We start from the raw sequence: 12,226 nt of genomic DNA on the forward strand, positions 1-12,226 counted from the left end.
GCCAGGCATTCCCTAGCCAGAGGCCGAAGAGAGAGATTGGGGAGACCAGAGAACCCCGAGACTGGCCGGGGAAGGAGGGATACGTACTCAAGCAGAGCCGCAAGTGTATGTACTCCTACTCCGTAGGAGTTGGGTGACGGAAGGGAAGAGCGAGTTAGAGAGAGGTGAGGGCCAGTGAAAGGACGGCAAGGATTTGCGGTTGAGCGGCCCATCATCATCAACACCATCTTCCCTGCCACCTACCCTACCCTACTTCTTGCCTGGGGCTCAGGGGTGTGCATATGCAACATCCGCCCTCCGCAGCGCGTGCTGGCAACCTAAGCACACCACAGGCTGCGGACGAGATAGCAAGCCCAAGCCTCTGTTGGCTTGCATGTGTATGTATGTACATAAAATTATACAGGATGGCATCGCGGCCGGTTGGTGCAGGGCACGGGGGGGTCCCCTGGGGGGCGCGAACCATCATGGCAACGAATAATGGTGGTGATGGATGTGGAGGGTGGGTAGAGAGACGCCAGGGCTGGCCGCTGCGCCTTGGGATGCCTGTCTCTGTCTCCACGAAGGAAGGGCAGGTACTGGAGGTGTTTCTGTTGAGTCGTCCTGAGTAGGTAAGGCATGCTGTATGAATGCCCTTGTCTCCAGATCCAGGCAGAAGGACGGTACGTCGGTTGCCTTTTTTCAGTTGCCTTACGGCTGGCGAATCAAGACGTCTGGCGTCATGGGCAGAAGGTCTCGTCTGCAGCAGAAGAATGCCAACTCAGCCCATCTCAACTCGATCAAGCCGGTTCCACTCAAGCAAGGCGTCTTTTTCGTCATGATCCTGTCGGCCGTCGGAAGTGTCGGTCAGGTGCGGTGGTGAGGGTATTGGTAATTTGGGTTGATAAGTAGTATTGGCCACGGTGCGTTCCGCCCCAGATAGAGGTATTTGATCCATTTCAGCAGGGATTTCTTGTCGTTGGCTTTAAGATGCGTGAGCCTGCAGCGCGAGAAGCCGCGGACTGGGGCAGTCTAGAGAAGGTGTATCCGTACAGCATCCAGTTTCCAGACTCCATGGCTGGACCAAGACCCAGGTCCTGGGATGATGATGGGCCGTGGAGTGTCGATACGGGCCGGAGGGATGTCGTGTCTGCAGCCAATGGCAGAAGGGTCATCGTACTAGAGGGGAGAGATGGCGAGGAGCAAGGAACGGAGAAAGAAATAAAGAATACCAGGTCTCGGGAGAGATTGGCATGGGAGACTGGTCGAAGCGTCCACTTGTTCCGCGCCGCAACGTGTTTTGTAAGTAAGGGAACCCTGGTATGATTTCAATACCGACGACGGGAGTCAAACTCTACTGCGTAAGGTAGTATACATTAGTAGGTGGTAACCCATTGCGGCGGCCGTCGAGGAAATGGAACAGCAGAAAGATGCAGGGTTCTAGTTAGGAGCTGAGCAAAAGCAAGCAAAGATCGCCGACGGGGGGGGGGGGCTCTGAGTGGGAAAAGGGAGAGTGACAAATGTGTCGGAGGGGCAGGCGGTCGAGACGACACAGAGAGAGCGAGAGAGCGAGAGAAAAAGAGAGTGCGAAAGAGAGCGCTGCATGACATGGCATGGCATGGCAGCGATGGTTGACATTGACAGGCGAGAAAAGGAGGGTGAGGGTAGAGATAGATTGGCTCCCCGCAAGGCGGACATGGCAAGGCAGCTACTTTAGCTCACTACGGACACCTAGCAAGCCCTAGCGTGCTGCGTCGTATCGGGGACCTCTCTCCTCCACTCGTCCAAGAGTGGAGGAGGTCGCTGGTTCTGGTTCTGGTTCGCATTCTGCTTCGCAGCGAAAGTGAATGGAAAGTGATGCCATGCCCATCGGCCCCCTAGTGTAGTGGTAGTGCCGTGGATGGGTGGTTACCGTTGTATTCGTGGAGTTGACGAAAAGACCGCGCATCGCAAGTCGCACCTCAATTTCGATTTTCAAATTTCACCTGCAAATGTACCCGGCATACATTTCACACGCCGTCAAAAGTGAAGAGGGAAAGATGAGTGTCAATCCATTGAACTCGTTAGACTCGGAGTGGAAGTAGAGATACCAACCCCTCGATCACTGTTCCGCGCAGTGTCTTCCATTGTCGTACTTACCTGCGGTAGGTGTGGTGTAGGTAGTAGGTAGGTGGGTAGGTAGGTAAGGTCCAGGTAGGTAGGTAGAGTCCGGAGAATGTGCCCTAGGTACGAATAGGTAATGGGAGGTAGTACCTGCCTTACCTTACGTGCGGAACGGGTCCTCCCCCCGAAACAATCAACCCTCCCGTTCATCCCGTCTTCAATGGGCAGAATTCGCCTTCCTAGCCACGCCACTCGTCATTAACCTAAGCCACTGGGCAGTCAACTCAACCAAGCTAAGTCTTCAACTTCACTTCTCTTCCCTGCCGGTCGCCGCCCGCCCCCATCTTGCATATCGCTCGGGTACGGTACTCTGCTGTCCAGGCCATCCCATCCATCTGACGAATTCTTTTCCAAAGTACATACGAGACAGCCATCACCGCCAACCCGACCCATTGGACCTTCACGATGCGCCGAGGCGCTGAGCTGTAGCCTGTCATTGTTCAAAGGACATTCATTAAACCTCCTCCACCATCTGAGGTCCGTCCCGTCTAGCGCCCCGTGCAGTCCCGGTTCGGGCCCTGGCTACGACGCCCATTGAGGCAATCGATTCGGCCTCTTGGGCCATGTCCAACAGCCAGCCCCTGTCGCCCTTGTGCGACCTCAACCTCTTGTTCCCCTGCTAGGCCACGCGCCAACCGTCCAGCATCCATACCAGACGCTGTATTCGCTGCTCCCCGTTCCGGACGGATTGAAGATGAACGGAACCCACTGGTGCCCACGCGGACACGGACTCTGCGAGCGAGGAACAGGAGAAGCTGCGGTTCAAAACCCCGACAGCACCCCGACGAACCCTCAACAGTACCAAATGAGGTCTCAATCGCCCAAATGGTCTCCTTAAACGACGGATACCTCCGTAATGGAGATGACGGGCCTCTTTTCCATGCCTATCAATGCCTCAACGGGCGCGTCAACATGCAAAAGTCGTCGTGTCGAATCTCTCGACACGGTTAGGGCCTGGGTGGCATCAACGGCCTCGACCGCAACGGGGAGTCGGGGTCCCGTTCTGCGGCACCAAGCTCCCAAATTGTTACCTCCACCGCCGCTTCGTCACTCCTCTTGCAGCGCGCAGCGTCTTCATTCTTTCACTGCATTAATGGCGTGTGTCCCCATTTCCACTCCTGCAACCCGTGCCTTATTCAGAAGCTATAAACGCTTAGCACCACAATAAGCCCGTCAGTCCCGAAGAGCAAGGTACGAAGTACGAATTCGTACGTACGAATATCACTACCTACAGACAGGCCAAGACAGGCCATTGATCCATCCGTTTTTACGACCTATCATGCCCTAAATCCTCCTTCCGACTTACTGGGTCCTCGTTGGCTGGGTACTGCTTCCGCCCCTGTTTAGTGGCTGAATCCTGTGCGAATAGAGGGGGCCGGCGACCATCAGAGGAACCGTCGACCCATGGGATCAGGCAGACAAGTCAGCAAATCAACCCTACCACTTGCAGCTCCGGGGATACGGTACCCTTGTCTACTGTCGGTCTCGCGAGAAGACCTGCGCATGCTTCGTCGTGGAGACTTGCAGAGCAGACGTTATCACCGATAATATCCTGTTGCACCGTTGACGTTGCACTTGGAGCCGAAGCCATTCTGAGCGCCCCAAGTCGACCGCCCGCACATTTGCGCGCGGAGCAAGAACCAGCGATTGATATTGATATGGACTCCATACTAATTGCCACGTGCAGACCTAGGCCTGCTCTCCCACCTGACTTATCATTTTCATCTGGCGAACCGATGCGACCATGCTACCTACTTCCCCGGCAGGTACTTCTGAAGAACATTTTCGCTACTTTCCAAATCGCCGCCACATCTTTCCCGCGTCAAGCAGCCAAGGGGCTCGCCTGCGCTTCATCCACAATTGGGTGGGCAGACGGGACTAACACGAAGTAGGCTTGCCTGCCGGATTGCTGGTCACCCACGCGATCTCGGCGTCCAATGCTGGACTGACTTACCTTTCTTTCTCTAGCAGCTTCATCTCTGCTGCGATAAAAGGCCCCTGGTTTTGGACCCCAACCTCTGGAGCTGGGCCAGTCAATCTCACTGCCATTGGCCGGTCGAGGCATAGCTGAACGCAAAGATCAAAAGAGGTGCGGCAGTCCTGGCAAGACAGGCGGCTATTTTGACCTCTGCAGCACCCCCCTCACCCAAGCGTTGCCTCCGTCTGAGCCCTGGGCACCTGATCCATCCTTCGAACCAGGACCATATTACCAGGTTGTCAAAGGACCGCGCAGCGTAGGCGCAACCACGATGCGGGCGGAAGCCAGCCCACCCACTACCCATGGATCATCGGCTGCAAGGGCGATAGATGTCAGGATCTTGTGGAGTCTGGAAAGCCAAGCATGCTCGCTGGGCATGTTTGCAAATGTCTTCAACCGATCATCATGGGCATATGTCTCATATCAAGATCAAACGCGTCGTCGTCGCATGGTCTGGGGTGTGTGTGTCTTTACCCATGGTGCAAAGTGCGCGAACCTGGTCGAGACTGGTGCGCGCAAACTCGCGCGGAGTGCGCGGTAATTCCAACATTCAACGCACAAATGCGCGGGCACGACCCAACACCCCGACTTGGTTGTCGCCAATGGCGTCAAAGTCTCCTGTGTGGACTGTGTCGCTGGATACCTGCGTGTCTTGCTCTGAGACCAATCCTTCTGGCCCGTTAGCCCTGCCCTCAAAAGGTCGGCAGATCACTGGAAGACACAGATCTTGGATTTCCGGCCAGCTACCGCCCAGTAAGGCGGGGTGTGGTGTTGTCCGGGCCACCAAATGGCCTCGCTTCGTGGTTGAAACACAGGAGAGTTGCCAGGAAGAGAAAACACGCCCGTGTTGGATTCCAGCATCTCGGTAACGGTACTAGAACCCATCTTCCTCCAAAGTTGTCTTCTTTTCAACAATCCTTCTGGCCTGGAACATACGTGCCGCACGGAGTGGCCGATACATATGCAAGCCTTAGTTGGGCCTTCACGCTCCATCAACGGACCCAGCAGAAGCGCGTTGCATTCATCACACCAGGGCCCAACATACTGGCAGCCAGTGGCAGGGCTACTCCGCAACTACTCCGTACATAACACATTACACGAAGCTGGTCTTTTGCGAACCAACGACAACGGATGACAAATGATGAGTACACACGGTGTAAGGATGTTTTCGCGCCTTAGAGATTAGGATTGAGATCCTAGCGCACCTTTGGCTTAACCACCCAACTCGTTCAATAACAGATCGATGGTATTCATGGCTTGGCTCTCACGCCCGCGATATGGCCGGTCTTGAAAAAGTGGTCTCTCCTGAGACCCGCCGACGAGATCAACAGGCTGACGCCAATTGATCCCTCTTCAAAGTGTCATCAAGGCACCTACATTTTGTCCCGGTGGTCGATTCTGGCCCTCAACTTGACACTCGCTTCCCCTTGCCGAGAGACCGAAACCCCAGGCTCTGTCCCAGCATTCAAGCTTACATGTCAGGTCCCGCCCGCATCGGCGGCCGCAGCATCGTTGTTGTCGAACCATGAATGGTTGACAACATCCTCTAGGCCCCGACGACCAACTCTCCGTACCAACACGGGAGTTGAACCGGAAATTGCGAGTCCACCTCCAACATGATACCATCACACCGGCTACCACCAATCTTCAACTGCCGTCAAACGTGATGAGGACATCCTCTTCAGCCGCACCACCAGGGCCTGCAGCAAATCCATTGATGCCTGATAACCGCTCTCTGGCTCTCCCTCCTCCTCTTCCCCGGTCCCTGGCTCCCCCTCACCTCCCCGATGGACATCATCACCGACATCCGCAACACCCTGGCTGCTGCTGGGAAACCACCGCCGGGAGGGGTGGGGTGGCTGAGGAACAAAAAAAACTGCATAGCCTCATCGTTATCGAATGCGCCTTTTGATCTGAAGCATGTTTGCATGCGCACTGCTGACGGCTTGCCTGCCCTGCCCTGCCTACCAGTCGCATCTCTTCCCTGCCAGCCCTGCCAGCCCTGCCTCCTTACCACCCCTCTGTTTCTCCGGCCCCCAAATGTAGTAGTACGGCGTCGGCCACCTCATGCCATGCCACAAGAGAGAGGTGGTTCGACTTTCGGACATCCAGCCAATTAGTGACTATGTCTTTCCGCCTGGCTTGACCTTGACCCGGCCCCCAAAATGACAACCCAGGGGCTGGGAAGGAATAATAGATGGTTGTGTTATAACCACTTTGTGTGTGAGTGGGTGGGTGTGTGTAAGTGGGTGTGGGTGCGAGAGAAAGAGAGAGAGAGCGTCTCCGCGACTCCAAAACCATGGCTGGCACCCAGGGCCAAGGACGTTCTAGGCACCGGTCCGTGAACCAAGGAAACGCCCCCCTCCCAAGCCAAAGAAGAAACGAAATCCAGAACCCCAGGTCTTGGGACACTACCGTCAAAGACTTTTTGGGGATGAGATGGGATGGGAAGGTGGCGCGGCTCGCGGTTGGTTGGGTCGTCGTGCTCCGGACCCTCCCTCGGTGCTTCTTTCCTGGAAATCGTACCCGCGCCTCCCGTCGACATATGTGCGATGGGATGTCAGGGCACCCAGGGGCTCTGCTTGCGCTTCCTGATCTTCCTTCAATGTGGGAGACGAAGGGGCAAGGGCACGTGGGAAGTCGGATGGGGGGCGGCAGGGCCTGCGTGGTTGCGGTGACCGTAACCTGGCTCCGCGGCATCCTGCGGTCGGACGATTTTCTGACAGCTTGGTTGTCTCGCTTGCATATATTGTTTGTGACTACATCTTCTGAGGTAGGATCGTGTTGTATTAATCATCTTCACAATACGAAATGCTGCAGAGGTTCATGTAACGTTGGCGGGCACTGCCAGCCAGAGTCTTGTCGGTGCTTTCTAAAGGCAACGAGGGATGCTCCTTGCGCAATGTGATTCTGTCCAAAAGGGGATATCATATCTGTATGTTTTGTTTGTTTGTGTCCTCGAGCTCCCGTCGATGCCGTCCTTGGCATTCCTTCCCTGCGTCTTCTTGACGTTCCCCGTAACTCCGTCCGAGGCGTAGCCTTGTTATAGCAGAATCCTATAGTCGTTGATCATAAAGAGAAAGATGGAAAGAAAGAGGATATCGTAGAAGTGACAACTGCTCTGAGAAGAGACAATCCGTCCAACATGCCAGCATCCTACCGCACGAGAACTTGTTGTTCCTCACAGCGGGTGCACCGTTGGTGTGAGCATTCCATGCATGCAGGGGTTGTCTTAATGTCAAAATCGTGAGAGCAATTGCACTATTCAATGGTCAGCATGGTTTGCGGCAGGTACATTGGGAGAGCACGTACGCAGTTCCACCTCTGTGTGATACGGGCGTCCTTCAAGCGTTTTGGCTCCCGTTCGTCGTTGTCGTCATCTGCACCTCTCTTCCTTGTCATGGTGCTTTTCATGACGAGTCCAGAGGGCTTATGTGAAGCAGTGGCTTCATCGCACGACTCGGCGTCACTCGAATCGTCCACTGAGCCCGCGAAGTCTATCTCGTGCAGCTCTGGGTCGACATTCTTCCACTCAGAGATGTCCTTCTTGGCCACGTTGTCGCGGCCGGCGTAGTGGTTATCAATGTGGTTGAAACGCTCAGTCCAAGCATTCGCACCCTTCTTGGTGATCTCGATAATCTTTACACAGAAGCCGCACCAGAAGCGAGACTCGCAGTTTCTACCGACGCGGCAATCTTCGAGGGCCTTGTCAACTTGTGAGGCATCGTCCATCTTGTGCTCCTTTTGCAAGTGGCTGCGGAAGGTCTCGCGACGGTGGCAAACCTTCCCGCAAGTAGTCTCTGTCTGCGTGTTGTCGTCGTCGGTGCGCTTCTCACTGCACTTCCAGACCTCAAGCTGGAAGTGTTGGCTGTTTTCGTGGCGCTTCCAATCGTTTTTGCTGCCAAATCTCTTCGAGCAGCCAGAAAAGGTGCATCCGTAAGGCTTATCGTGACGTTTCATGTGCTTCTTCAACTCACATCTGCGATTGAAGGTCTTGCTGCAGCCCAATTTAGTGCAACGATGGGCTTCGATGCTGGTTATTGGCTCATGTGACGGCTTCTGATCGGACTGGCCCTTCAAGAACTTTGCAATAACCTCCTTGGGGAGCTTTTCCAGGATTCTGAGGGCGTCTTGTTCGTTGAGAACCTCGCCTGCAGATGACCAGGCCCCTGCAGCTGGTTTCTGTGAGCTGGCCCTTTCGATTTCAGACTCCGATTCAGGAGCTTTAGGGGCAAGATCGCAATCCATGGCATTGACGGAATCCATGGGGGACTCCTTCAGATCATCAGAGCAAGCGTCAAGGCTCTTGGGAAAATCCACAGTAATGTGGGCCTGACCATCACGCGTACGTCCGCCAGGAAGGAGGGGCTTGATTGTTGATGGTGGCCTAGAAATCTGCGTCGGCTGGACAAAAGCATGATGGTTCTGAACAAGCGGAATGTTGCTGGTCTCGTCAATGTTCGTCAAGGATGGGTCGACGAGAAGATCATCCATTTCCATCGGCTGCTCCGGAGAGGAAATTTCCCATCCCTGAGAATCACTGCCGAAGTTGAACAGCTCCGATCCTACGCCTTCAAGATCTTCTTGCACAGTGCGCGACGTTTCTTGGGGCTTTTGGGATGGGCTGCTAACGTGATCAGCCTATTTATCTCGACCACAGATTTCCGTGATTGTGAAGAAGACTCGTTGATTGGATGCGTACGGCAACGCACGTGAGTCAAGGGATGGAGGCGAACGGGAACTTACTGCCAGAGATATTGATTGAGATCATCGTCTGCTGAGACAGGCTGATTGTGAACACGCTTCAGATGTTGTCGGAAATTGTCAGCTCTAGGCCATAACTTGTCTTTTGCTTGGCATTGAGCACTGATGTTGCAGCGCCAACGAGGACCCGAATCAAGCTCCGGGTGCACACTGCTCTTGTGTCTATCGAGATCGTTCGGAGTACCGAAACCTTCCTTACGAGTGCAGCCAGGAACCTCACACTTGAATGCCTTGCGATGTCGTTGGTTGTGTTTGCTGTCCCGAGTGTCAGTATATGAAAGGACAAACATCGACAACGACGGCGACGACCAGAACTGGATCGCAACTCACTTCAGCTCGGACTTTGTCTTACAAAGAGCTTGACAATCTGGGCATATCAACTTGTCCGTAGGGCCGGTCTGTACTGGTGCTGGCGGTGCTGGTGGCCACGCTTGGACGTGAGCGTCGCGAAACGTGGACGTTGAGAGTGGGAAAGGGTTGAATTCCATCATATGTCCGGCGAGGCTTTGGGTTTCCGTGTTTTCCTCGTAGACGGACCTGTCATCGACGATGCTGTGTTTCGCTCTACTTTCATAGCCAGAGTCGGAGGGCAGGTAGGCCTGGGGGATGGTGCCGCACTCTGATGGCTGTCCGTTGCTTCTCCAACTAGCAAACGCGGGGGCATTCCTACTAACATCCACGGGGTTCATGTGGTGACTAGGTTGAGCAGATGCGGACGCCGGCATATTGAATCCAACCCATGGCGAATCATCACCGGCATAGAAGTTCATCAAGCCATACGGCACGGGAGGAGTGTTCAGGCCACGGCTTGCAGCCATGGGGTCCGAAGACAGCCTGGGTTTGTTGAACTGATCCATTTCCATTGGCCTGGCCATGGCCTCGATGGGAGAGAGGTCGATAGAATCCGATGGAGATCGACTGGCGTTATCAGGGGTTGGCAGCGACTATTCCAAAAAGTCAGCATCGCGCCTGAGGATTGATGCATATAAGAAGTAAGGCTTAGAGTTGCCTACCGAGCCTGCTTGTTGCCGGTGATACATGGCTATGTTTCTTCTAGTGATGAGACTTTGTGTTAGTCAATTGTTGATATGCTCCATGTTAGTGGGGCCATCGCAGCTCCGATGACCTGCTGGACCGCGGCATCGAGACTGTGGATACAAACTATGCGAGATCCACGGAAGAGACAGTTACCATTTCCTTCGATGAAAAGTAGAGCCTATGGATGGGACACTGGTCCGAACCCTCTACAAGGCACATTTGCTAGGTGCCCAGGGGGAAAACAGAAAGGTAGACCAACTTGCAAATGTTGGCAGGGAATACCCGATGCGTCGCTCTAGTTGACGGGTAGTTGACTCGGAATCGGACGTCGGTCGTCTCAACAGGCAGCAGTCCAAGTAAATGCGGGAATCTTCAAGTCGGCGCAACCAGGATCGACAGAGTTTGCGAACGAGTAGGTCAGGCGAAACGGAGGCCGATGGACCGTGGTGAATAAGGGACCTTGATAGCGTTTGGACGCCGGTCGGTGGTGGGTCGTTCGGGGCCGGAAGAGCACGCGGCGACTTAGGCTCTCCAGGTTGTAGACAAGGATTGCCAGACGAGAAAACAATGATGCAGTCGCGCGACGATAATCGCTGAAAGACAACGGGCGAAATGGAAGAAGAGCGATGAAATCAACGAGGCGACATGGACGAGGGAAGGAAAGAGATTCAAGTCATTCAGCAGGCGGGAAAAGGCAACGGGTGAGGAGGGATGAGGACGAGTAACCACCAGGCACGAGGGGCGCAGCATCCAAAGTAGGGCGGACGATTGTGAGAAGTCGACGTTAGGCAGACAGGCCCGGTTGCCTTGTTGGTTGCCTGCTTCTTGGCAGAAGGTCAGAAATATTCTCGGTGACGGTTGGGGAAAAACGGCGAAATTAAGCCAAGCTAATCTACTTTCGGAAGCTGAGTCAGCGGTATTGATGCTAGACCGAGCGCAAGATGGGCACTTCCGACTCCACATCTTCCCAATCCAGTTAGCTCAGATGGGAATTGTCGTGTCTGCCTTTCTTACCAAATAAACCAGCATGTGGTTCGCAATTCCCTATTCTTCTACTTGTAGTCAGCACGTCACCAGTGTCTCAACACCATCAACTTCAAAGGACTGCCCAGTGGCTCTTGTCAACACCGCAACCCACTCCGATGCATTTGTGTCAATGTCGAATGAGGATCGGTAACAGAAAATTTGGCGAAAGCCGCGATCATTCGACACTGCGACATTCTCAATCACAACGACAGTAAATTGCCATCTTCGACCCTCGCCTCAGCCCACTGAGGCCTGTGGAAAACTCAGAGTCGGCCGTGAGAGAAGCGAAAAAGCCGAGACCTGAGAGGTGGCACTCGGCTTTGGACGCCATTCGCAGAAATGGAGCCATGAGTCTGGTGGTCTAGAACTTGTAATAAGCCGTCCACTGTGTCAGCTGAAGTAGTGCTGAGGGCAATAGTTGCCTTCAATGCTCGCCGTGGTTTGTAGACTGGTTGAAGAACAAACTTGGGTCAGCCCTTCGAACTCTGGACATCGCCAGACCGTCTTACCGTTCTGATCTGTCACGACTGAGGAGAGCATGCTCTTTCTGCAACTTGGTTTCCAGTTCATCTGCATGGCGGCGCAATAACACGAGGTTGAGGCTATGTCGCTCCATCACTTTGCGCAAATGCGCACTTCCCAGCTCCAGAAGTCCCGATTGCCTGCATGTGGACTCGACAGCGACACAGATCGAGGTGGACAAGACAAGACTCGCAAAAATGACTCCTTTCAGATTTCTTCCTTTGAGCGAAGTGAACAGCGCATCGTTCGATTTGCTTCTTCTCCTCCTTCTTCTTCATCACCCCTTTCCGTAGCATGGATTCTGTACAGTATCCTCATTCCTCATCTCTCAAGTGAGGAGACTCACCCGAGATTCAACGCACCTCAGGGCAAATCAGGGCCTGAACTGCAACTCACATTATGATATGTCACTTTTTTCCAGCTTTTGGAGACGTCGTTTCCCGACAGTGTTGCCCCCCACCTAACGGGAAAAACCCAACGGGTCCAGACCTCACTTCCGATGACTTGCCTCACAGTCAAATTTGCTTCACTAATGTACGCCGGTCTCCGGAGGATACCTGCAGCGTTTGAACGTCTTCGGGTCGTCCAGACGAGAGGGGGCATCACTTGTCCCCTGTTTCACTGGGTGACGAGTGCGACTTCCCTGCCATGATGCTTGCCCTACGATAAGTAGGCGCTCTAGTCCAGAGCAGTTGGGGCCATCGGCCCTCATCCTCCCCAATAGGATAGCATCCGCAACACCTCTCCCGCCCGCGCCGT

At 54.3% G+C, this 12,226-nt stretch overlaps 1 protein-coding gene across 1 annotated transcript; it reads right to left on the bottom strand.

The window, feature by feature from the left end:
- Positions 1-7,273: 7,273 nt before the first annotated feature.
- Positions 7,274-10,948, bottom strand: GLI2 (Zinc finger protein GLI2; the record flags this gene model as incomplete). The annotated part of the gene is made up of 7 exons (XM_032033659.1): positions 7,274-7,378; positions 7,430-8,741; positions 8,864-9,136; positions 9,212-9,825; positions 9,895-9,934; positions 10,179-10,255; positions 10,934-10,948. The coding sequence occupies 7 exons, from the start codon at positions 10,946-10,948 to the stop codon at positions 7,274-7,276; spliced, it is 2,436 nt and encodes an 811-aa protein (XP_031887420.1).
- Between the last annotated feature and the right edge of the window lie 1,278 nt (positions 10,949-12,226).

The sequence above is a fragment of the Colletotrichum fructicola genome (genome assembly GCF_000319635.2).
Source record: "Colletotrichum fructicola Nara gc5 chromosome Unknown KSG_Nara_v1_contig03, whole genome shotgun sequence".
NCBI classification, from domain to species: domain Eukaryota; kingdom Fungi; phylum Ascomycota; class Sordariomycetes; order Glomerellales; family Glomerellaceae; genus Colletotrichum; species Colletotrichum fructicola.